At 39.1% G+C, this 26,284-nt stretch overlaps 4 protein-coding genes across 5 annotated transcripts in view; 2 read left to right on the top strand and 2 right to left on the bottom strand.

Annotated features, from left to right (window-relative positions):
* Positions 1 to 5,077, top strand: part of LOC106806757 (hemerythrin-like) — a 5,522-nt gene extending 445 nt beyond the window's left edge. The window contains exons 1-4 of one of the 2 annotated variants that reach the window (XM_014808820.1): positions 2,101 to 2,329; positions 3,194 to 3,322; positions 4,071 to 4,198; positions 4,563 to 5,077. In XM_014808820.1, the coding sequence (XP_014664306.1) occupies positions 2,267 to 2,329; positions 3,194 to 3,322; positions 4,071 to 4,198; positions 4,563 to 4,614 (372 nt within the window). In that variant the 5' untranslated portion in view covers positions 2,101 to 2,266 and the 3' untranslated portion in view covers positions 4,615 to 5,077. Of the gene's footprint in view, positions 1 to 2,100; positions 2,330 to 3,193; positions 3,323 to 4,070; positions 4,199 to 4,562 lie in introns of those variants that run through there. The other variant, XM_014808827.1, reaches the window with a different exon arrangement.
* The window catches only part of LOC106806770 (hemerythrin-like), a 33,889-nt gene extending 22,338 nt beyond the window's left edge, over positions 1 to 11,551 (top strand). The window contains exons 3-4 of the mRNA XM_014808841.1: positions 10,893 to 11,020; positions 11,254 to 11,551. Coding sequence (XP_014664327.1) covers positions 10,893 to 11,020; positions 11,254 to 11,305 — 180 coding nt within the window. The 3' untranslated portion in view covers positions 11,306 to 11,551. The remainder of the gene's footprint in view (positions 1 to 10,892; positions 11,021 to 11,253) is intronic.
* LOC106806780 (myohemerythrin-1-like) lies at positions 6,680 to 7,954 on the bottom strand. The gene is made up of 4 exons (XM_014808853.1): positions 7,805 to 7,954; positions 7,404 to 7,532; positions 7,040 to 7,167; positions 6,680 to 6,808 (listed from the first exon to the last, which is right to left on the bottom strand). The coding sequence occupies exons 1-4, from the start codon at positions 7,856 to 7,858 to the stop codon at positions 6,757 to 6,759; spliced, it is 363 nt and encodes a 120-aa protein (XP_014664339.1). The 5' UTR covers positions 7,859 to 7,954; the 3' UTR covers positions 6,680 to 6,756.
* A 469-nt stretch (positions 11,552 to 12,020) lies between the features above and the next one.
* LOC106806750 (dual oxidase-like) lies at positions 12,021 to 14,446 on the bottom strand. The gene is made up of 4 exons (XM_014808807.1): positions 14,263 to 14,446; positions 13,779 to 13,934; positions 13,301 to 13,429; positions 12,021 to 12,769 (listed from the first exon to the last, which is right to left on the bottom strand). Exons 1-4 carry the CDS (start codon positions 14,362 to 14,364, stop codon positions 12,644 to 12,646), a joined length of 513 nt encoding a protein of 170 aa, XP_014664293.1. The 5' UTR covers positions 14,365 to 14,446; the 3' UTR covers positions 12,021 to 12,643.
* Between the last annotated feature and the right edge of the window lie 11,838 nt (positions 14,447 to 26,284).

Below are 26,284 nucleotides of genomic sequence, written 5' to 3'. Positions count from 1 at the left end.
GGTTCAAAATACGTGCAATTGCATGAGAAAATGAGGCAATATTGGTTTCATACGTGCTTTTGTTCTTAGAGGCAAGTTCGGACAAGGTATTCTTGATATCAGAAACTCGTTCGTAGGATTTCTGACGTGGTTATGCATATGTACATTTACCCCGTGGGGGATTCGAATTACAGGTTGGTGCAGCACATCAAAAACTACGACATGTTATACAAAGGAAAGTTGTAAGAGCTAGTTGGAATATTCGACAATCACAGAGCCTGGGCGGCCGAAGTTCATTCCTGTTCTGTCATCTTGAAGTTGGGAAACAGGTGTTAATGAATCTCATCTCGCGGCCTGCGACGATATTTTAATAATCTCTATTGAATTAAAATGTTCGCAATTGGATGAAATCAACGTTTTAAAATTTTCCGCAACGGTCAATGATCCTGTAGTTGAATAGATTATAATTTGAAATATTTCATTTTAAACCTTTTATTTAATCTGCAATTTATTACTAAAGCAAGTTTCGGAATATAGTAAAATGACTTTTAGCTGATTCTTTAAAACCAATTCTAGCGACCAAGGGTTTAAAGATGCATTTAGTGTTAATAGTTATTAACTTTAATGTAAATTACTCAATTGTTTTACAAATATGTCTAAAGTGACTATTTTTTGGACATATTAATTATTAAATACAACATGCCTTTCACAGCCATGCTCGGTCTTCTACGATTATTATTTTTATAACATTGCTCAGTTTTCCATTTACCGCCATCTTCAGTTTGAAATACATGATCGCTGAAAGCAATATGAAACAACTAAACATGCATAGTGTGGATAAACATTGCCTTCTTGCTTGGTATAAAGTTTCCAAACGGTTATACCCGTCACTATAAAAGTAGTCACCTGTTCATAAAGGTAACTTTTGGTGTTTCTCTGGCGTGACCGTTATGTACAGGGTCGACTGTAATTTCCATAATGGAGCAGGTATGTGTAAATATTAAGAAGCATTGTGGGTTTTGCGGTAAAAGCATCAAAATGAGCGTATATTATGCTAAGGGTATAATATACTAAATGAGATTGATCTAATACTTCAAAATATAGTGCCAAGCTGAATTTTTTAAAACATTGAACATGATTAAATTTTTAATGAAAATATAACTGAGGGAGCGAATTCAGTTTGCGCGCATGGAATGTCCAGCGTGCACATCACACATCCAGGGTACGCTTACACTGCGGACAGTTTCGCGCGCTCGTCCAAACACGCTTGACCTTGACCCAGTGCAAATTGGGTAACTAGCTTGCGAACTACGATAAATAAGCCGTGATAACCCGAACCGCGTCGATGCACGCAGTGTTAAGGCTTCTGTAGGTTCAATTACACCGTGAAACAAAGTTTATCTAATAGAGGATTTTGGAAATTAGAAGATTTACTCAATTATCACACCTCAGTTGGTAGTTTATTCATTAATCTGCCCCCTCTCATCATAGCAATATTAAATCATTTATGGCACAAGTACATGAGACATAACTATCCACACTCGCATGTTGAGATTAATTCAGTCGACAGGAAAGAGTAAAATATTATTGACAGGCTACCTATACTAAGAGCATCCAAATATAGTACCAGACAACTCGTTTCCGTCACTTACGCTAACTATGAAGTGCTATTTATCAAAGATAGTAAACGCGGTATTATTTGATGTCCTACTTATTCACACGATTCGCACATTCTCTAAAATATATTAGCAGATACTCTAGGTATACATATGAGACAGGTCCAACGTGCGAGTAAGTTGTTGTTTGATGTATGGCAGCACTACGAGCGACCCTAGCCCATCCCCTCATAGACTTAGGTCTACGCATGGCAACAAAGTTCACAAAAAACCGTGAATAATCCCATGATCCGAAAGGAAAAAAAAACGAAGCAAAGGAAACTCCCAAACTCCTGATACAGAGATAGCAGAGGGACTAGTTACTAGATAGTCGCACGAGTAAAGGGTAGGTGGGTGTCGTGGGTGGTTTAAATTAATTGGCCATACGCGAATGAGTTTCATTCCAAAGAGTTTTTCTTAAATCTCTGCGACGAGCAGCGGTGATACTTATATATAGAGAAAAATAGACACCTTAATATCTCGATTGGGCAAAGTCACGCATGGAGCCCTTTACCACGCTGGTGGCAGGCAGTGGATCCATCTGCCTATAAAAGAGCAACCGGCCTGCTGGAAGCATCAATCTTCGTTTAGTCATCTGAGAAATTTTGTGTTCCGACAACGTATCAGACACGATGGAAATAAAAACGTTCCCAGTGCCGGAGCCTTTTTGTTGGGACGAGAGTTTCTCCGTCGGCGTAAGTACAAAACTTTAATAACCACCCATCGACCGTCTGAGTAATAGTCAATGTCAAGTAGGCTACCGCTAGTTTTGGTTCTTGAAATGAATACTTGATTGCTGCAGATTATAATTAATTTCCCTATATCTGTACATATTTAGACGTTCTGCCTGTATCGCTAAGTATAGCGAAAGCAATTTTGAAAACGTTCCCCGATAATAAATCATAATAAAATAACGATCAAGGTATAAATAATTAATCATAATAAATGTTAAACAAAACCATCACGCCGTGCGTGTAACAGTTCATATAGTGCGCATATATCACCGTTACATATATTGGAGCCATTACATTATTATTTTTATTATTATTATTACCATTGTTTCTATTTAATAGTTCAACGAAAATGTCTATTGCAATGACTGACGCTAAACAACACTGTTGGTATCAAACCGATTGACAACTGTAATAATTAAATAGTGAAATAACTACTATAACGACCATATGACTATAATTCCTATACGACTATTATAACAGCTATTACTGAGATAACAGATACAACTTTTAGAACTACTATAGCTGTTACAGTTGCTATGACTACTATTACTGTCTATCACACGCTCCACCATTCTCACCACAGAGATCACGTGACTATCGGCTCATCATTAGATTGCGCCGGCACAACAAACAAGAGAGCAATTTTCATCTCTGTGATGAGATTGACGCTCCACTACGCTAGAACTACTTCTGCAATATTATAGAAGAATTTTTCCTAATGGATTCTTTGATATCTCATAATCATCAATCAATCATATCACATGAATAACGTACAACAGATAATCACACGTGTAACTATCTCGTTACTTGGGTTTTTGCTTCTAGTACAAGGAGCTTGACGAGGAGCACCAGGGTCTATTTAAGATCGTCTCCGAGATCAATAATAACCGCAACTCTGCGAGTCTTCTGAAGAAATGCAAAGAGTTGGCGATTTCCCACTTCCTCTGCGAGGAGGTAGGTGCATATCAACATAGTTGAAGTTAAGTATCCAGGGCAGTAGCTTAACTGAATTTCTATGGTGTGTGGTTCTGTGGGGGGCAAAATTTATAGTAACTCGATTGAGAAATATAACGAGCAAGATGCGAAGCACTCACTCAAAAAAGTATAAATTATTAGTCTTTTATTGTATATTCCAGTAGATTCTAATGGAGGGGCAGCCTCCCCTTTGCCCCCCCCTCAAGCTACGCTTCTCTGATACCATATATAGGCACGTAATGTTAAAAAATTCGTTTAAAATGATCCATAACATAATCGGCTACAATAGTCCCTATCGCGTGTATAGTCCCTATCGTACAATAGTCCCATACGATCAGCATGTCCTACTAAAGTTACGGCATCAATCCGCATCAGGTTCGTGCAAAAAGTATGTAACGTAATCACGCAGTATAAAACTCATAAAGTATAAAGTATAAAACTTATATATCACGTAAAGACCTAGACCTATTCGTGCAGCCATTCGATCCGCCACTGGGCTGGTAAAGGTCAATGTCGTGTTCAATAATCGTACGTAGTAGAGCACGCACGCACGCCGCATGCACACACGCGCACGCATACATACAAACACACAGACAAACACGCACACACACACACACGCACGCACGCACGCACGCACGCACGCACACACACACGCACACACACGTATACACACCCCGTCATCAGTGTATCGGTTTACGAACCGGTTATATTACTTATTAAATTATAGAAGCGCCAGCAGAAAGCTAACTTCGCAGGCTACGACCTGGAGAAAAAAGTGCACGACGAATTCCTTGAAGTTCTCGGCAAAGTCTCCTGTCCGGTCACCGACGAGGTGGTAAACTTCGCCAAGGACTGGTACGTTACGCAGATCTCTTACGTATGCAGGAACGCTGAGTTCCTTTCGTAGCCTCGCTTCTCTTATGGTCATTCAGTCTAGTATCTAGGTGATTTATGACGTAACGTTGTCAGTATAAATACCGGTAATTTTAAGGTAAATTAGCACATGTGTTATCGCATCACATATCATTTTACGAGCGCTCTCGAATCGGTTCAAAATACGTGCAATTGCATGAGAAAATGAGGCAATATTGGTTTCATACGTGCTCTTGTTCTTAGAGGCAAGTCCGGACAAGGTATTCTTGATATCAAAAACTTGTTCGTAGGATTTCTGACGTGGTTATGCATATGTACATTTACCCCGTGGGGATTCGAATTACAGGTTGGTGCAGCACATCAAAAACTACGACATGTTATACAAAGGAAAGTTGTAAGAGCTAGTTGGAATATTCGACAATTACAGAGCCTGGGCGGCCGAAGTTCATTCCTATTCTGTCATCTTGAAGTTGGGAAACAGGTGTTAATGAATCTTATCTCGCGCCTGCGACGATATTTTAATAATCTCTATTGAATTAAAATGTTCGCAATTGGATGAAATTAACGTTTTCAATTTATCCGCAACGGTCAATGATCGAGATTATAATTGGCAATCTTTCGTTTTAAACCTTTCATTTAATCTGCAATTTATCACTAAAGCACGTTTCGGAATATAGTAAAATGACTTTTAGCTGATTCTTTAAAACCAATTCTAGCGACCAAGGGTTTAAAGATGTATTTTATAAACTATAATAATTTCCTAACATATTCAGTATTGATAGATACGAGACTCGCATCATGTTATAGTACCACAGCCTTCTATTTTGTGTCAAATTAAAAACAAATAATTTGATTACGCAATTAATTTGTCAATGTAGTTTTCTTTAATTTCGTTTCACATCTACAATACCAGCATTATAATGTCATAGCAAAAGACAATGTCAGTACAGGCAATACAATAATTATCTAAGCAAGTTAAATGTTTAAATTCCTTTAGCAAGTATGGGAAAAGTTTCGATAGAAATGAAAACTTCGATCTTTACGCAAGAGTAATCATTTGCATTCGATAAAACGTTAGAAGACTTTAACGAATCCTTCAGACATTAATGAATATCGCTGCTTCATTCAGCAATTCACCAACGCAACATATGTCGACGTACACCAGAATAGGCTCCTAGTATAGCCGGTTGCAAGTATACCACTGAGCTGTATATAATAACAGCTTATAATATACAGCTGAGTGAAGGAAGTCTACTCGGTGTAAATTTCTATATAAATAGAAATAAATACGACACCCGACGTACTGACAATGAGCGTTCATTATACCCGAAAAAATTGCCAGATGAAATAAATACGTCTGATGGTAGAATAGTTTTTCGCACTACCAACCATATATACAACCAACCAAAATATACACACATTTCACACCTGACCACCCGGTCGACAATCGTCTGCAACATATCCGGTTTTCAAATACACAGTAATATAGAATTGAGCTCGTAGCGCCATCGCGCGGTCAACACAGACACGTGAATTGACCAGTTTACATGGGCAATGAAGTTGAAAATCGACGTTGAATTTAAATTTAAATTGAAGTTGAAATTCAGCGTTTGCGTATGTTCATTGTGCGTATATATGAGCAATCTATCACTCGGTATTGGGGCCTGCAGGTTAGCAGACGCACTATACTTTTAGCGTAGGTTCATATATTGCATAGCATAGCATGTCAGATTATTTCCTGTTTATTTATTTATTATTATATTATTTCGCATGTCCTTATATTTTTTATTGAATTTTCTTTCACATGCGTTAGGTCTTAGTATCTCGTTATAGAACGTAAAGCTTTAGTAGTTTTTGCTTTAGTAGCTTTAGTAAAAAGCTTTTAGCAGAGTGAAATTATAACAGCTCCATTATAACTTTTACGGTTGTCGCTCATTTATAAGTTGAATTGGAAAGAAAACATTACTAGCCATTACATCAAATAATAACAATTTCAAACTTAGTAATTTGTTATGCAAATAACATATTATTAATAAATTTCCATATCATTCTTATTTAAAAATGTCTTAAGATGCAATTTTGCGAATAGGTGTCTATGTTTACAGTTGTTTACAATTTATGTGTAAAGTATGAATATTTATTTTGCGAGATTATTTATTAATGCACACGTTTTTACTGGTATATAGTGATATCACGCTCATTCATGTATATAAAGCAAGGAAAGGTAAATAAGGAAATTAACTAGAAAAAATAAACAAATACGTAACATTGGTTTGCACGTAAATGGTTTTTAATGTTTTTGATGATTTCGGCAATACAAAATGTGAAAGAATTTCCGGAAAGATAGCACATACTAGTGCAGGATAACGCCTATTTACACCAGGAAATTAAGGCATATCTTAGTATTTACACGTTCGAGAACGTGAACAGATATACCACTGAATTTTAATTTTTACATTATGAGTATGGCACTGCCAGATGCGAATGTTCTGAAATCGTTAAAGGCTGATGGACAGTACTACACAATCGCGAGTTACTCTTTACAGCTTGCCTCTGTATGGGAAGTCAACGGTCTTGATGTGCTGCACCAACCTGCAACGATAAATAAATGGGAGTTAATAAAATTCAAAAAGTATTCTAAGCCGACAATTAAAAACCAATTAACTCTCGTTATATCGACGGAAAGAACGTGTCACAAAACGCGTTTCCTTTACCACTCGTGAACGCCACGTGCTAGAGTTAAAACGAACTCTGACGAAATACACGCTGTATTATCCCTGAGCATTATATAAAGAGAGCGAGAAAATCTTCAGTGAAACGCACCAGTCCTTGGCGTAGTCGACGTCGGATGCGTTGACCGGGCATTCCAACTTGCCGAGAGTAGTCAGGAAGCCATCGTGAGCAGCCTTGTGGTGGGCGTACTCTGGGTAGCTAGCCTTCAGCATCATCGACTGCAACACGACAAAGCCACTAGTTTAACGACGTGGCAAACGAATACAGGAATGAAAACGAGTTTTTTGAATGCGCAATAAAATAACCGATTCAACGAGTCGTAGATATTTACATAGGTATTCTGATTAGTGCGCAGAGTAAAAAGTTTTTTTGGGGAAACGCGCTGCCTAATTGAACGCTTTAATACTTATTACAGTCAAATTGCGGGTACGCATGATAGGAAAATTAAACGAACCTGTTCGTAGGCGAAGTGGGCAGCCATCAGCTCATTGCACTTCCTCAGAGTCTCAACGCTGCCAGGGTACACGCCAACATCGAAAAGACCCTGGAAAAGTCCCTTGTGCTCGTTGTCGATCTGGTCGTACTAAAAACAGGTAAACTCTGACCATTACAGATAGGTTCGCGATGAAGAAGCAGGAATCCAAAAATGGTTCTAATAATTAAATTAAATTAATCAAATTCTAAACAGTTTCTGAAGCAAAAGCTAGTTATAGCCTAGCGTTTTAATTAATAAGTAATTAATAAATGTTTTTGATTAATAATTATGCAAACACATGTAGCTCGGCCAGCAATACACGTACGACAATCTACACGAATATAGTGCAGATTAACGAGATCGATTCCGCAAGTACTTACGAAAGTCATGAAGCTCTTGTCCCAGCAATACGGCTCAGGTACTGTGTAAGGCATGGTGATGGTTGTTTCCACTGTGCTGACTGAACACGAGATGAATCTTGTACCAATGCAAGGCTGACGATGATGACGCCGCGGGCGGGTCTCTTATAGGTAGACTGGACCGAAGAATCGCGTCCTCGCTCCGGGTGTTATCCAAGTCGTGTGCCCGAGTAGAAGACGCCACATTTCTTGACCTACCTGCTTCCTTGCCCAGGTAAACATTATTCTGCTGTCTATCGTGATTAAAAATGTCGAGCGCGTGTAAAAACACGTTATGATTGTTAATATACCGACAATAATGGATATTGTGTATATAGCAAGACCCCCGTTTGCCATTTCGTGAACCCGTTGGTCACCCATAGCAGGATGCAAGCGGCCTACGTGCGTGAACTCAGGTCTTCTCATGTCGAAAACAGGAAGACAGCAAAGTTTTTTTAGTTTTACTTTAATCTAGTCTGTATTTTTATCGCCGCCACAAAAACTGTTGGCTCGATCGCTATTAAATTTGACCCTTGATTTTAACAAGTAGCGTGACCCCATTCGCCTCGTAGTATTAATCTCTCACTGTAAATCATTAAAAAAAAATAACGTCAGCGGTGTGCATATGTTGCATGAAGGATTTTTGAGGTGATGTACAATACACACTTTGGTTATAGGTGGATATAGTGAGACATGACAGAAATTGTGCACTTTGTAGGCGTGAATAGAAAGCGTATTATAACATATCAGGAGCTCGTCTTAACAAATAAAAGATTGTAAGTCAGATATGTTAACACCGTAACAGGTCGTGGCGGTCCGCCATAAAGAGCTGCTAAACGCTAAAGCCTTTCAGTTATACTCACACCAATCGTCAACAAAACGTCTGTTTTACGAACGGCTTTATGGCCTAACGATATATGATTACTGTATGCTACATCAACTCCGAAGAAAGCTTCTCTATAGTCTCTATATAATTCTAAGTTAGCTGCCACATCCATACTTATTACAACAAAGTTTAATTGAAACTATTAAATAAAAAAAGCAACTGTAAACAACCAATTGAAAACAAAACTCGCCTTTCTTTTATTACGTCATTATCTTGATTAACGTGAATTCACATGTCTAATATACGTTTACATGCTATATATATATATATATATATATATATATATATTCGCATATAGAGCCCGCGCTGTGAAATGTACCGATATAATCGACCAGAAACGTCTGCTAAATGGTGTAATAGAAGTGCAGTGAACAAGTTAGAATCCCAGCATCATGATAAATTTTTTTTTTAACTCGCGCTCTCTTTCTGTGTTCGATATGAGCTGGCATGAGTTCGCACACGTTGGCTGATGCGTATCCATCTAATTCCTTCGCTTTTCCGTTATGCTTGTTAAGCGAGATGTCAACTTTGGATTTTCCACGAAAGTTACATTTATGTCATCTTTATCCTTATTAACACAATGTATTTCTTATAGTATTCCTGACGATTTCTATAATCGCTAGCACATAATCTCTACACGATAGGAGAAAGTGTTAAAAGTGTAAAATGTTACATGTCATAACACCGTAGTATATATACCGTAGGATGGATACTTTGAAGCCCCGGAAAACACACGATTTCCTTCGGATAAAATGACACATGAATTAATTAACATGCATTCGTATTGAGTCGAGCACAGGCAGTGCCACAGTAGAAACTATATAGTCTATTTCTCATAAGCTTATGAAATTGTTGAATCAAAGATATATAACCCTAATGATCACCTTCTTTACATATTGTTTTCTTCACACCTCTTTAATATCCCTCTAATTTCACCCCCTTTTTATTGTTGGCGCCAATGTGTATATATTTTATATCTATTAGTTAGTTACGTTATTGCAATTGAATATATTACAGCTGGGTGTAATAAATCATTGGTAACAGTTAGTTACCCTAACGCATAGTTCACAGAGAACACAACATATGACCGACGTAAAATAGCTCATGATAAAAACGTGATAATCTTCACTCGTGACAAAAAAACTTGCCCCCAAAACGCTGTCTTGCCAGGTTCGAGAGGAGGACGCCTGACCTTACTCACGTAGACAGCATGCATCCTGCGATAGATGTCATATAGGGGTTACAATATCGCAGGAGGGGTGTCCAAGTCATACTTAGGGTTGTTAATTAGAATCACATCAACATAATTACGTACAACATGACGATTTTTCAGGACAATTAGATAAGGAATTATACGAGAAAGAACACCGACACTTTACACACACGAAAAGAAGAAAAAACGATCGAAACCATTATCTTTTCATCAGGTGAACACATGCCACCACCCCCTTGGACGATGACACATTTCTTTGATCTGATCTTCCTATATAAGGTCCAGCGCGTCGTTTGACCAGCATCCTGAATTTGCACTCAGAGATTCTACTCGTGTTCAGAAAGCACAGTGAGCAAGATGGCGAACTACGCAGTCCCCGAGCCATACCGATGGGAGACCAGCTTCATGGTGTTCGTAAGTCGAAAATGCATACGTTTGTATAATAGCTGACGATGGTTTGCCCTAAGGTCATCATTTCTTCATAATATATTGAACGTTGGCACCGCGATGTAAAATGAAATTTTATATAGCTTTTATTGACAACCCTATTGTATTTGCTGGTTTTGCTTTCAGTACGAACGTCTGGACGATGAGCACAAGGGTCTCTTCCAGAGCCTCTTTGCTATTGGTACCAACCGCAACTCAAAGGCCGCTCTGAAGAAGTGCCTGGATCTGATGGTTTCCCACTTCAACTACGAGCAGGTAGGTCGAATGTGTCGGTACATTACTGTAGCTATTACACTTCAAGTGCTTATTAATGTTGAATGTTGAATGTTATGTGTGTATGTGTGTGTGTGTGTGTGTGTGTGTGTGTGTGTGTGTGTGTGTGTGTGTGTGTGTGTGTGGCCCGTGTGTGTGTGTGTGTGTGTGTGTGTGTGTGTGTGTGTGTGTGTGTGTGTGTGTGTGTGTGTGTGTATGTGTGTGTGTGTAAACCTGACTATTAATAGACCACTCTATGATTTTCTTGCTAGACCATCATGAGCAGGGCAAACTACGCCGGCTTCAAGGAGCACAAGGAACACCACGACGGATTCATTGCCCATCTTGGCAAGCTGTCCGCCCCGGTAACCGACGAGGAAATCTTCTTCTGCAAGAACTGGTACGTGTGATATCGAACACGCCAAGCAAAATTAATTCACAATATCTGCTCGTGCGAACGCAGTACGCGCACTAACCACCACTTAGTTTGCTTCTCGCTGTGTGCTCCTTCTCATCGTCCGTGGCTCATCTCCGATGGAGGCAAACAGCATAGCTAGAGAAAAAAATCACGCAATTACGAGTAAATACCGCTTTAATGCGGTTCAACTACACTCCCCTCTCTTCTCATTACAGGCTGGTGCAGCACATCAAGAACATTGACTTCGCGTACAGAGGCAAGCTGTAAGATGTGACGCCCAATGTTTTTCGATTCGCTGTCTCTTTCTCTGCACAGCTGACCATCGCTGCAATACGCAGAGCTTTCCGGACCATTTACTATATACGAACTTAGCTATTGTCACAGCTTTCTAACTGAAACACAATGTACTTTGCATGGGTAAGCAATTGTTATCGTGAAATGCCTACACATCACGCATGTAAGCGATTGCGTTCCCAGCTAATACATAGGCTACCGATAATTTTCTATTCAAAATTGCCAGTTGTTTCCAGTTTCAATTTCCTATTTCGAAAACGCCATGGCAATACGTTAGTATATACCGCTACTACCTAACCTTCCGTAAGTTCATCATGAGTTATATACATGTTGTTTTTACATATTATTCACAAATATATTCAAACATTGAATTTAGCGCTTCTTTGTTTAAATTCCAATTCAATAAAATCCATTTGTCTCTCACATATTAATGTTTTGTTTCACTTGTTTCACATTTAATGACTTCTCTAATGCAAGGATGAAATGAACATATGTTATTATGTAGAGAGAAAATCTAAAGATATACAAAAGCGTTAGTTACAGCTACATTATAAAAATAATCGACAACATTAGTGTACGCTGGTAAAGAGCAAAACTACCGCAAATAGATTGCAAAAACCCGCCACACGTGATAACAAAATTATAAACCCCAAATTGGCTCAACGCGGAAAAAAGAAAGAATATGGAATTATGGAAAGTTTCGGATTAGTTTATTAAGTTAAATATTTTATGCATTGTTCATGCATGTATATCACATATACACAACCACGTACACAAGCATGCATGCACTCGTACGCGTGAACACACGCACGCACGCACACATGCGCGAACATACATACACACTATATATAATATAATCAGGAGTTAATAATAGAGATTTCTCTATTATTCACTCCTGATATTATCTATGCAAGTTTTGCCTCTTCATTTTAATTTATAAACGAAAAACAATTTTTCAATTAACATTGGTCATTAGTAATAATTTAATATTCAGCAGGTTTCCTACTAACAGTCCTAATTACGTTTTGTTCTCATTCATTTATTTCTGGTCAAATGTTACTAAACCGCTCCTTCGGTCAGAATAGGAATATTCCTTCATGAGTCGGACGACTGGCAATGGTGATCGTTCTAATCCGATCGTGTCTTTGGCATGAGGGGCTAGATATTGACGGACGTGTGGAACTGTGACTCAAAACTCTCCCAAGTTTACAGCAGTGTAGTAGCTGTTAAAAACTGCAAACTAAATTCTCGACAGCGTTAAATAAACACAGAGTTAGATTGTATATACAGTGTGGACTGAATCTGCCATATTTAAAAGTTCTCATAGAAGTGCATAAAGTTCGGAAGTTGGCGGGTCGTGTTCACTTCTGCGCATGCGCTGCCGATGGAGTTTGTGAGAGCAGGTGGTCCGCAGCTAAAAACGCCCACTCTATTTACCTGAGTGACAAATTGAAATACACACATTATATATATATACACACACACGCACTTACGCACGCATGCAAGCACCCCCACACACATGTATATATATATATACATATATAAATATAGAACAATAGAATAATATATGGGCTGTCAAATTTTAATTAACATGCTTTTGAGAGCATGTCTCTTCATCAGGCTATACAAGGTTATTTCATTTTATTGTTTCTCTTATAGCCTGATAAAGAGTCATACTCTCGAAATCATTCTAATTAAAATTTGACACCTCATTATATTTTTCTATTGTTCTATATATATATATATATATATATATATATGTATTATGATCAAGAGAGCATCATTTATTTATGTGCTTGTAACAGTCTGACACACATTTGAACGTATATAATTATGATGCTATTGATATGATATACTGTTACTGTTCACACTCTCAAATATATAGTTAATATTTCACACCTCGTGTAATCATACTACTCGTTCGAACTTCGCTCTCGGATATGTTATTATGATGAATTTGAGACTTACACGTGGATGTTTGGCTCGCACAAACTTGAAGATTTCGGCGAACTGTGGCCGACCGAAGTGATTTTTAGCCTTCAAGCCGGTGAATATACTCCGCTTGAAGAACGATTGGAAATGCTTTTCACATATGTACTAGAAACGAAAAAAATAGAACGTGATTAATAGTACTTCTGCAGTCTTACAAGTGACATTTTATATATTTTAACTATAGTAAAGAAGTGGGATTAACATGGAAATTGTGCGGTAACAAAAGGGGAGAAGAGCGCAATTCTCTTGTTTGGCTTAGGATTGCTATTACATTACCGATGCAAATATAGCGAATTTATATAAAAAATTAATTTTATGAAGCCGAGATTTTACAGCAATGTAACAATAAGCTCGAGTGGAAATCTTTTATTCGTCCTTTACAAAATTGAATTATTTCAAGTGAAATGTGAAGTGAAAACACACGATGATGGACATGCATCGCGATCTTACATACCAGCAGCATGGTTCTAAGATCGAAGTTGTCGAAGTATTGCGTGATGAAGATGTGAACGTCTATGACGTCCATGATATCCCGTTCCTCAACGCTACGCAACACGTCCACAAACCATTCCCAGCTGCGATGGGTGGGGCATATCCAGAGGAAGTACACCTATGCGTATGTACACGGACGTTGATATGTACATGTACGTATAACGTGAGTACACACTATATCACCCTGTTGAACATATTCTCGATTTGTGCCGCTAGATGGCGCTCGTGTTATGATTTAGCGCAGAAAGCGAGATGCGCTCGAAAATGAAATCGAGCGTGTATTAACGAACACCTCTGTAAAACAGACAACTGTGTAAAGGTCTGTTTTGGCATTACCGTTGGGTGGCATTTATACAGTGAAACCACCTCTATAGAACGAACACCTGTCTATAAAGGACACTATTGGCGTTTCCTTCTAGTATACGCGATTACACGTTGAATGTCACCTTTCTACATGTGACGCCCCTGTAGCGATTCGTAGATGTTCCGTAGACAAGATCCGACAGTATAGATGCGTACGGGGTGACACCGATCCCGCCTCCTATCATGACGGCCACCTCGTACTTGTACCATTCCTGATTACCGCCCCCGTATGGACCATCAACTTGAACCTATAGTGAACAAAAATATACATTCCGTCATAAGCAAAGCGTGTCACAGCTCGAAACAGACATCGGAATATTCGATATAATTAGTATAACTACTTTGTCTGAATAGATTCATGTTTACCCGCATAATTACTAACTATAATCGTTATAGCACTGCACATTTACATTGCACACGCCTTTATGTTAAAATGCGTCTAAAAAACTTTAGTGAAAAAGTGGCAGAAATCGCTTTGACTTCAAAATTTCACATTGCACGTTTCTGTCAATAATTCACAAATGAAAACTCCCAGAGTAACATATTACCCATCAAAAACTTCACAAGGACCCACTGCATTGGAATATATCATTACTTTGTAATATGGTGGTTGTTTGTGGCACATATCTTGGCAAAGTTCAACCATACCCCCTAATTTTGATATTTGGGAACAAAACTTAGATTTTGAACATTTTAGGTTTTAGGTTTAATTTTTGGTATTAGCTAGTATCCCATGGTAGGCATGTAATATCAGGTACATTATATTTCATCCAATTTATTTTTATTATTATTTTTTATTTTTATTAATTAATTTTACTAGTATTGGATTGCAAAACTGTAAAGGTGACTTTTCTGACCTTCGTAATTAGAAAAATATTGGATTAAAAGTGCAGATAAACATTGGTGTGAAGTTATCCGAGGATTTCTCTCGGGTATTCGGGGATATCTCATACCTAGTATGCGAGAAAAGAACATCTATAGGTTAATAATATCAGCGAAGACATATTACATAGTAGAATGGAACGAGCTCATCTACTATGTAATTATATATTCGCTGATAATATTATTATTTTCACAAGGAAAAACATCGCGTGATAATAGCATCGTTGCGCTAATCTGTGTCTACTTATCTGTGCCGATGGAAACCATGTAATTTGCAGGTGTTATAATTCGTACTCACGCTAGGTATATTATGTATAATAATTACATTTGCGCTAAATTTAATGATGATAGCGAGTTGTTGTTATGTGTGTGTGTGTGTGTGTGTGCGTGCGTGTGCTGTGTGTGTGCGCGTGCGTGGTCGTTCGTGCGTGGGGCGTGCAGTGCGTGCCGTGCGTGGTGCGTGCGCTGCGTGCGTGTTTTTTGTTGCTTGTCTGTCTGTCTGTCTGTCTGTCTGTCTGTTCTGCTCTGTTGTCTGTCTGTCCCTGTCTGTCTCGCTCTGTCTGTCTGTCTGCTCTGCCTGTCTGTCTGTCTGCCTGCGTGTGGTCGTGCGTTAGTGCGCGTTCGTTCGTGCATGCGCGCGTGCGTGCGTTAGACCTATTACCCACATTTAGCGGCATTTAGGTGCACGGCTTGCTCGTCGTTACAGATGTGACGAAGGTGGTCTTTAATCGACCTCCCAGCTTCCTGTATCGATCCGGTCAGTGGGTGCGCGTCTGCTGCCCGGCCGTATGTCCGGACGAGTACCACTCTCTGACACTCCCTCCGACCGTCGGCCGCCGCTGAGAAATATCTCCTCCATCAGCGTGAAGCGTACGGACGATGGACGTGGAGGCTGCGGAACATTCTGGACCCGGCGAATCTCATGGGAATGACCTATCCAACGGTATAGTGCAGCACGTGATGCGACGCAATTATATATTATTAAATATTTATATTAGTTTATATACACAAACAGAGAGAGAAGGGGGGGAGACAGGGAGACAGAGACAGACAAACACAGACACACGCACACACACACACACGCACACGCATATATATATATATATATATATATATATATATACAAAAGAATATTAACAAAAATAATACTATAGGAATGAAAAACAAATGTTTTGTTTTTAAGCAAATAGCAGAAAAAATCCTTATATTATTTATCATATATGATGATAATATATAGTTTGATGATTACTTGTATCCGCGACGACAACTTTATTATACAGCCGACCGGTTTAATTTATTAAATAAATAAATATATATATATATAATAACATACATATAACACGAAATATTCATATATATATATAATATAATTTTATTTCATTTTCTTTATATATTGTATTTCTGTATTTCTATATTATAGCTAGCTGCACCCGGAACCTAACGATAAAGGACCGTGTGCAATGTAAATGTGCAGTGCTATACACGATTATAGTTAGTAATTATGCGGGTAACATGGAATCTATTCAGAAACAAAGTAGTTTTTACTATTATATCGAATATTCTCGAATGTCTTGTATCGTCGTAGCTGTGACACGCTTTGCTGATAATGACGGATGGTATATTTTTGTTCATCTATACGGTTCAAGTTGATGGTCCATAACCGGGGCGGGCGTAATCGGGGCGAAAATTTTGGTAGCAAGTACGAGGTTGGCCGTCATGATAGAGAAGCGCGGATCGCGCGTGTCACCCCGTACGCATCTATTTACTGTCGATTTTGCTACGAACATCTACGAATCGCTACAGCGGGCCGTCACTGTAGAAAGGTGACAATTTCAACGTGTTAATCGCGTATACTAGAAGGAAACGCCAATAGTGTCTTTATAGACAGGTGTTTCGTTCTATAGAAGCGTGGTTTCACGTGTTATATGCCACGCCACGTAATGCCAAAACAGACTTTACAAGTTGTCCTGTCTTTTACAGAGGTGTTCCGTTTAATACACGCTCGATTTTCATTTCGAGCGCATCTCGCTTTCTGCGCTAAATCATAACATACGAGCGCCATCTAGCGCACAATCGAGAATATAGTTCAACAGGGTGATATAGTGATGTACATCACGTTATACGTACATGTACATATCAACCGTTCGTGTACATACGCATAGGTGCTACTTCCTCTGGATATTGCCCCACCCACGCAGGCTGGGAATGGATACTTTTGTGGACGTTGTTGCGCTAAGCGTTGGAAGGAACGGGATATCAGTGGACGCGTCATAGACGTTCAAATCTTCATCCGCAATACTTCGACAACCTCGATCTTAGAACATGCTGCTTGGTATGTAAGATCGCGATGCATGTCGCATCATCGTGTGTTTTCACTTCACATTTCAACCTTGAAATAATTCAATTTTTGTAAGGACGAATAAAGAGATTTCCACCTCGAGCTTATTGTTACATTGGCTGTAAAATCTGGCTCATCAATCAAAATTAATTTTTATATAAATCGCTATATTTCATCGTACAGTAATCAGCAAATCCTAAGGCCAAAACAAGAGAATTGCGCTCTCTCCCCTTTTGTTACCAGCACAACTTTTCCCATGTTAAAACACTTCTTACTATAGTTAAAATATTTTTTAAAATGTCCACTTGTAAGCACTTGCAAAAGTAGCTATCTAATCACGGCCCTTCTAAGTTTTTGTTTTTAGTACATATGTGAAAAGCATTTCAATCGTTCTTCAAGGCGGAGTATATTCACACGGCTGAAGCTAAAAATCCATGCTACTTCGGCCTCGGCCACAGTTCGCCGAAATGCCTTCAAGTTGTGGCGAGCGCAAAACCATCCACCGTGTAAGTCTCACCTCCATTCAAATCATGAATAACATATCCGAGAGCGAAGTCGAACGAGTGGTATGAATTAACACGAGGTGTGAAATATTAACTATATATTTGAGACGTGTGAAGCCAGTATACAGTATATCATATCAATAGCAATCATAATAATACGTTCAAATGTGTGTCAGAACTGTTACAAAAACACATCAAATAAATGATCTCCTTGATGCATAATACACACACATCATATATTACTATATATATATATATATATATATATATATATATATCCTAGAACAATAGAAAATATAAATGAGGTGTCGAAAATTTTTAATACTAGCTATGCCGCTTTTTCGAGAGTATGATCTTTTGTATCAGGCTATAAGAGAAACAATAAAATGGAAATAACCTTGTATAGCCGATGAAGAGCAATGTTCTCAAAAAAGGCATGTTAATTAAAGATTTGAGCAGCCCATATATTTCTATGTTACTAATTATTTATATATGTATAGTATATATAATACATGTGTGTGGGGGTCTTGCATGCAGTGCGTAAGTGCGTGTGTGTGTATATTATATAATGGTGTGTATTTCATTTGTTCACTCAGGTAATAAGATGTGGGCGTTTTAGCTGGCGGACCACCTGCTGCTCACAAACTCCATCCGCCGCGCATGCGCAGAAGTGAACACGACGCCGCCAACTTCGAAATTTATGCACTGCTATGAGAACTTTAAAATACATATGGCACGATTCAGTTTCACAACTGTATATAACAATCCAACCCTGTGTTTATTTTAACGACTCGTCGAGAAATTTAGTTTGCAGTTTTAAACAGGCTACTACATGCTGAGTATAACATTGGGAGAGTTTGAGTCACAGTTCCCACACGTCTCGTCAATATCTAGCCACTCATCGCAAAGACTAACGATCGGAATTAGGAAAACGATCCCACCGATTGCCAGTCGTCCGACTCGATGAAAGGAATATTCCCTATTCTGACACGAAGGAGCCGTTTAGTAAGATTTGACCAGAAAGAAATGAAATGAGAAACAAAACGTCAATTAGCGACTTTGTTAGTAGAAAACTCTGCTGAATATAAATTATTACTAATGACCAATGTTAATTGAAAAATTGTTTTTTCGTTTATAAATTAAATGAAGAAGGCAAAAACCTGCCTAAGATAATATCAGGAGTGAATAATACGAAGAAATCTACTATTATTCAGCTCCTGATTATATTATATATAGTGTGTATGTCAATAGTTTGCGCATCGGTGTGCGTGGCGTGCGTGTGTTCACCCGCGTACGAGTGCAGCATGCTTGTGTAGTCGTGGTTGTGTATATGTGATATACATGGCATGAACGATGCAGTAAAAATATTTAACCTAATAAACTAAATGCCGAAAACTTTCCATAATTCCAAAATAATTCTTACTTTTTCCGCGTTTGAGCCCACATTTGCGGTATTATAATTTTGTTTATCCCACGCTGTGCGGTTTTTGCAATCTATTTCGGCTAATGTTTTGCCTCTATTACCAAGCGGTAACACATAATGTTGTCGATTATTTTTTATAATGTAGCTGTAAACTAAACGCTTTTGTATAATCTTTAGATTTCCTCTACATAATAACATATGTTCATCTTCATTCTTGCATTAGAGAATCATTAAATGTGAAAAGCAAGTGAAACAAAAGCATTAATATGTGAGAGACCAAATGGATTTTATTGAATCTGGAATTTAAAGCAAAGAAGCCCAAATTCAACGTGTTTGAATATATTTGTGAAAATAAATAAATGTTAAAAACAACATGTATATGACTCATGATGAACTTACGGTAGTTAGGTTAAGTAAGCGTATATTTTACTACGTATTGCCATGGCGTTTTCGAAATAGGAAATCTGAAACTGGAAACAAACTGGCAATTTGAATAGAAAACTTATCGTATGTATTAGCTGGGAACGCAATCGCTAACAATGCGTGATGTGTAGGCATTTAACGATAAGCAATTCGGCTTACGCCCATGGCAAAGTAACATTATGTTTCAGTTAGATAAGCTGTGACAATAGCTAAGTCGTATATAGTAAAATGGTCCAGAAGCCTGCGTATTGCAGCGATGGTCAGCTGTGCCAGAGAAAGAGACAGCGAAATCGATAAAAAAACATTGGGCACATCTTACAGCTGCCTGCTGTAACGCGAAGTCATTGTTCTTGATGTGGCTGGCACCAGGCGACTGTATATGAGAAGAGATGGGGAGTGGTAGTTGAACCGGCATTAAAGTCGGTATTTAGCCGTTAATTGCTGATTTTTTTCCTCTAGCTATCTGTTTGGCCGTCCATCGAGCTGAGCCACTACGGACGATGAGAAGAGCACACAGCGAGAAGCAAAAACCTAAGTGGTTGTTAGTGCGCGTACTGCGTTCGCACGAGCAGATATTTAAATTAATTTTGCTTGGCAGTGTTCGAATATCATCAACGTACACAGTATCTTGCAGTAAAAGACTTTCACATCGCGTTACCGGGCGGACCAGCTTGCCAAAGATGGCAATTGAATCCGTCGTTGTGTCTGTTGTGCTCCCTTGAAGCCGCGCGTTAGTTTGGCCCCTGCTTCATGATGTCATATGGCAAGAAAATCATAGAGTGGTCTAATTAATTAGTCAGGTTTACAACACACAGTTGCCGCCACACACACACACACACACACACACGACACACCACACACACACCACACACACACCCACCCACGCAACCAACACACACACACACCCCACACACACACACACCACACACCACCCCACCCCACACACACACACACACAGCACCCGTCGCTCACGACCACACACACATCACACACACCACACACCCAACCCCACCACACCACACACACACACACACACACCACACACCCACACACATAACACCAACATTTCAAACATCAATAAATGCAGCTTGAAAGTGTAATAGCTATCAGTAATGTAGCCGAACAGCATTCGACTACGCTGCTCGTAGTTTGAAGTGGGAAAACCATACAGACCAGGCACTTCTTCAGAGGCGGCCTTTGAGTTGCGGTGGTACCGAAATAGGGCAGCAGGCTCTGACAGAGACCCTTGTGCTCATCGTCCCAGACCGTTCGTAACTGAAACGCAAAAACCAAGCAAATACAATGGGTTGTCAATGAAACTATATAAAATTTTTCATTTTACATTCGCGTGCGCCGAACGTTCAATATATTATGAAGAAATGATGACGCTTAGGGCAAACCATCGCTCAGCTATTATAGCACCGTATGCACATTTTCGACTTAACAGACCACCATGAAGCTGGTCTCCCATCGGTATGGCTCGGGGACTGCGTAGTTCGCCCATCCTTGCTCACTGTGCTGTTCCTGAACACGAAGTAGAATCTCTGAGTGCAAATTTCAGATGCGGTCAAGAACGACGACGCTGGACCTTATATAGAGAAGATCAAGATCATAAGAATTGTGTCCCATCGTCCAGGGCGGCTGGTGGCGAAATGTGTTTTCACCTGATGAAAAGATAATGGTTTCGGAATTCGTTTTTTCTTCTTTCGCTGTGTGTCAAAGTGTCGTGTTCTTTCTCACGTATAATTCCTTATCTAAACATTGTCCTGAAAAATCGCTCATGTTTGTACACGTACATATGTTGATTGTGATTCTTATTAACCAACGCCTAAGTATGACTTGGAGCACCTCCTCCTGCGATATTGTAACCCCTATAATGCATCTATTCGCAGGAATCATCGCTGTCCTACGTGGAGTAAGGTCAGTGCTCCTCCTCTCGAACCTGGCAAGACAACGCCGTTTGGGGCAAGTTTTTTTTGTCACCGAGGAAGATCATACACGTTTTTATGCATGAGCTATTTACGCTCGTCATATGTTGTGTTTCTCTCCCTGTGAAACTATGGCGTTAGGGTAACTAACTGTTTACCAATGATTCTATTACACACAGCTGTAAATAGTATTCAAATTGCACATACGTAACTAAACCTAATAGATATAAAAATAATATACACATTGGCGCCACATAAAAAAGGGGTGAAATTAGAGGGATATTAAAGAGGTGGGAAAGAAAAACAATATGTAAAGAAGGTGTTCATTAGGGTTTATATATCTTTGATTCAACAATTTCATAAGCTTATGAGAAATAGGAAATTTAGAACTATATAGTTTCCTACCCTGGTGCACTGCCTGTGCTCGACCTCACGCCGTTCAATACGATCGGCATGTTCATTAATTCAATTGTGTCATTTATCCGGAAGGAAATCGTGTGTTTTCCGGGGCTTCAAAGTATCTATCCTACCGGATATATATACTCACGCGTGTATGACATGTAACATTTTACACTCTTTTAAGCCCACTCTCCCCCTAATCGTGTAGAGATTATGTGCTAGCGATTATAAAATCGTCAGGAATACTATAAGAGAAATACAAGTTGTGTTAATAAGGAACTAAAGAGACATAAATGTACACTTTTTCGTGGACTAAATCCAAAGTTGACATCTCCGCTACACCAGCATAAACGGAAAAGCGAAGAATTAGATGGATACGCCATCAGCCAACCGTGTGCTGCAACCTCATCCAAGCTCCATATCGAAACATGAAAGAGAAGCCGCGACGTTAAAAAAAAAAATTTATCATATGCTGCGGATTCTACTTGTTTCACTGCCACCTTACTATTACCCATTTAGAAAAGAACTGTTTCTGGTCGATTATATCTGGTACATTTACACAGCGGCGGCGCTCTATAGTGCGAATATATATATACTTATATATATATATTATATATATGATATACTATACTGTAAACGTTATTAGACATGTGAATTCACGTTAATGCACAGATAATGACGTAATAAAAGAAAGGCGCCGGAAGTTTGTTCTTCCAGTTGGTTGTTTACAGTTGCTTTTTTTATTTAATAGTTTCCAATAAATTTTGTTGTAATAAGATGGGATGTGCAGCTAACTTAAGAATTATATAAGGAGGAACATAGAGAAGCTTCTTCGGAGTTGATGTAAGCCATACATTAAATCATATATGCGTTAGGCCATAAAGCCGTTCGTAAAACAGACGTTTTGTTGACGATATGGGTGATTATATTATACTGAAGAGGCTTTAAACGTCTTTAAACAGCTCATTTTATGGCGGACGCGCCCGACCGTGTTTACGGGTTAACATATCTGACTTCAAGCAATCTTTTATTTGTTAAGATGAGCTCCCTGCAGTATGTTAATAAATACGCCTTTCTATTTCACGCGCGCCTACATTGAAAGCACCGGCCTACAAAGTGCAACAATTTCTCTCATGTCTCAACTAATATCACCATACCAAAAGTGTGTATTGTAGCATCACCGTCAAAAATCCTTCAGTGCAAACATATGCACACCGCCGCATGACGTTATTTTTTTTTAATCGATTTACCAGTGAGAGATTGAATAACTAAACGAGGTCGAATGGGGTCACGCCCCTATTGTTAAAATCAAAGGGTCAAATTTAATAGCGATCGAGCAACCAGTTTTTTGTGGGCGGCGATAAAAATACAGACTAAGATTAAAAGTAAAAACGTACAAAAAACCTTGGGCTGTCTTGCCTGTTTTTCCGAAATGAGAAGACCTGAGTTCACCGCACGTAGGCCAGCTTGCAATCACCTGCTATGGCTGACCAACCGGGTTCACACGGATGGCAAAGCGGGGGGGTCTTGCATATAGTACACAATATCCATTAATTGTCGGTATATTAACAATCATACAAACGCAACGTGTTTTTTACACGGCTCCGCCGAACCATTTTAAATCCAACGATAGACACAGAAATAAAATGTTTACACCTGGGCAAGGAAGAGGTAGGTTCAAGAAATGTGGCGTCTTTCTACTTGGGCACAGCCCCCGAACGCAGCATCCCAATCGCGCGCGAGGCTTGGATAACACCCGAGCCGGAGGACGCGATTCTTCGTCCAGTCACCTATAGAGACCCGCTCGCGGCGCTCATCAAATCGTCATGCATCGCATTGGTAGCACAGATTCATCTCGTGTCGGTCAGCACAGTGGACAACCAACCATCACCGATGCCTTTACCACAGTCCTGAGGCGTAATTGTCTGGACAAACGAGCCTTCAGCTGAACTTTCGTAAGTACTTGCGCGAATCGGATCTCCGTTATCCTGACATAAATATTCGTCGTAGATTGTCGTCGTGTAATTTGCTAGGCCGAGCGCTAACCATGTGTTTTGCAATAGAATTATTAAATCGAACACATTTATTTAATCGTTACTTATTAATTTACAAACGCCCTAAAAGGCTATAACAGCTTTTGCTTCAGAAACCTGTTTAGAAATTTAATTAATTTAAATTTAATTATTAGCAAACCATTTTTGGAATTCCTCGCTTCTTTCACAACTCGGCGAATCTATCTGTAATCGGTCAGAGTTTACAACCTGTTTTCAGTACGACCAGATCGACACCCCCCAACCGAGCACAAGGGACTTTTCCAGCGGCTCTTTCGATGTTGGCGTTACCGGCATGCGCTGAGACTCCTGAGGAAGTGCAATGAGCTGATGCTGGCCCACTTCGCCTACGAACAGTTCGTATTAATTTTCCTATGCATGCTACCCGCCGCAATTTTGACTGTAATAAGTAATTAAGCGTTCAATTAGCAGCGCGTTTCCCCTAAAAACTTTTATCTGCGGGCGCACCGTATCGAATACCTATGTAAACATCTACGACTCGTTGAATCGGTTATTTTCGGCATTCAAAAAACTCGCTTTTCAATTCCTGTATTCGTTTGGGCCCAACCGTCGTTAACTAGTGACTTTGTCGTCGTTGCGTCCGATGATGCTGAAGTTCTAGGCTACCCAGCAGTACGCCCACCAACATCAGGCTGCCTCATGTGCTCCCTGACTACTCTCGCGCCAAGTTTTGGAATGCCCGTCCAAAGCAATCCGACGTCGACATACGCCAAGGACTGGCTGCGCTTTCCTGAAGATTTTCTCGCTCTCCTTTATATATATGCTCAGGGATAATACAGCGTGTTTTCGTCCAGAGTTCGTCTTTACCCTCCTAGCACGTGGCGTTCACCCACGAGTTGGTAAAGGAAAACGCGTTTTGCTGACCACGTTCTTTCCGTCCGATATAACGAGAGCTTAATTGTTTTTAATTGTCGGCTTAGAATACTTTTGAATTTTCATTAACTCCAATCTTATTTATCCGTTGGCAGGTTGGTCGCAGACATCAAAAGACCGTTGACTTCCCAATACAGAGGCAATGCTTGTAAAGAAGTAACTCGCCCGATTGTGTAGTACTCGTCCATTCAGCCCTTCTAACGATTTCAGAACATTCTCGCATTCAGGCCAGTGCTAATACCTCATCAATGTAACAAAATTAAAATCAGATGGCTATAAACCTCTGTTCACCGTTCTCGAAAGCTGTAAATACTAAGAATATGCCTTCAATTTCCTTGGTGTAAATAGACGGTTATCCTGCAACTAGTATGTGCTAACTCTTTCCGGAAATTCTTTCACATTTTGTATTGCCAGAACACATTCATCGAAAACCATTAAAAACCGCATTTACCCGTGCAAACCCAATGTTTAGCGGTCATTTGTTTATTTTTCCTAGTTAATTTCCTTATTTACCTTTCTTGCTTTATAATACCATGAATGAGCGTTGATACTCACTATTAACCGTAAACGTGTGCATATAATAATAATCTCCGCAAAAATAAATATTCATATCTTTACACATAAAATTGTAAAAACTGTAAACCATAGACACCTATTCGCAAAATTGCATCTTAAAGACATTTTATTTAAATAAGAATGATATGGAAATTTATTAATATATGTTATTTGCATAAACAAATTACTAAGTTTGAAATTGTTATTAATTTTGATGTACATGGCTAGTAATGTTTTCTTTGCCAATTCAACTATAAATGAGCCGACAAACCGTAAAAGTTATAATGGAGCTGTTATACATTTCAGCCTCTGCTAAACAGCTTTACTAAAGCACTAAAGCCAAAAACTACTAAAGCTTTACTTCTATACACGAGATACCTAAAGACCGTAACGCATCGTGGAAAAGAAAATTCAATAAATATAAGGACATGCAAATCAAATAATAATAATAATAAATATACGAAATAATCTGACATGCTATCTATGCAATATATGAACCTAGCGCTAAAAGTATATGCGTTCTCTGCTAACCCTGCAGGCCCCAATACCCGAGTGAAATAGATGTGCTCATCATATACGCACCAATGAACATAACGCAAGACGCTGAATTTCAAACTTCAATTTAAATTTAAATTCAACCGTCGACTTTTCAACTTCCATTGCCCATGCCCGTAAATAGTCAATTCACCGTGTCTGTGGTTGACCGCTA

The sequence above is a fragment of the Priapulus caudatus genome, unplaced genomic scaffold, assembly GCF_000485595.1.
Source record: "Priapulus caudatus unplaced genomic scaffold, Priapulus_caudatus-5.0.1 Scaffold9, whole genome shotgun sequence".
In the NCBI taxonomy this organism is placed as follows: Eukaryota; Metazoa; Priapulida; class Priapulimorpha; order Priapulimorphida; family Priapulidae; genus Priapulus; species Priapulus caudatus.
The sequence above is the reverse complement of the archived record's forward strand: the minus strand, read 5'-3'. Positions and strand labels throughout refer to the sequence as shown.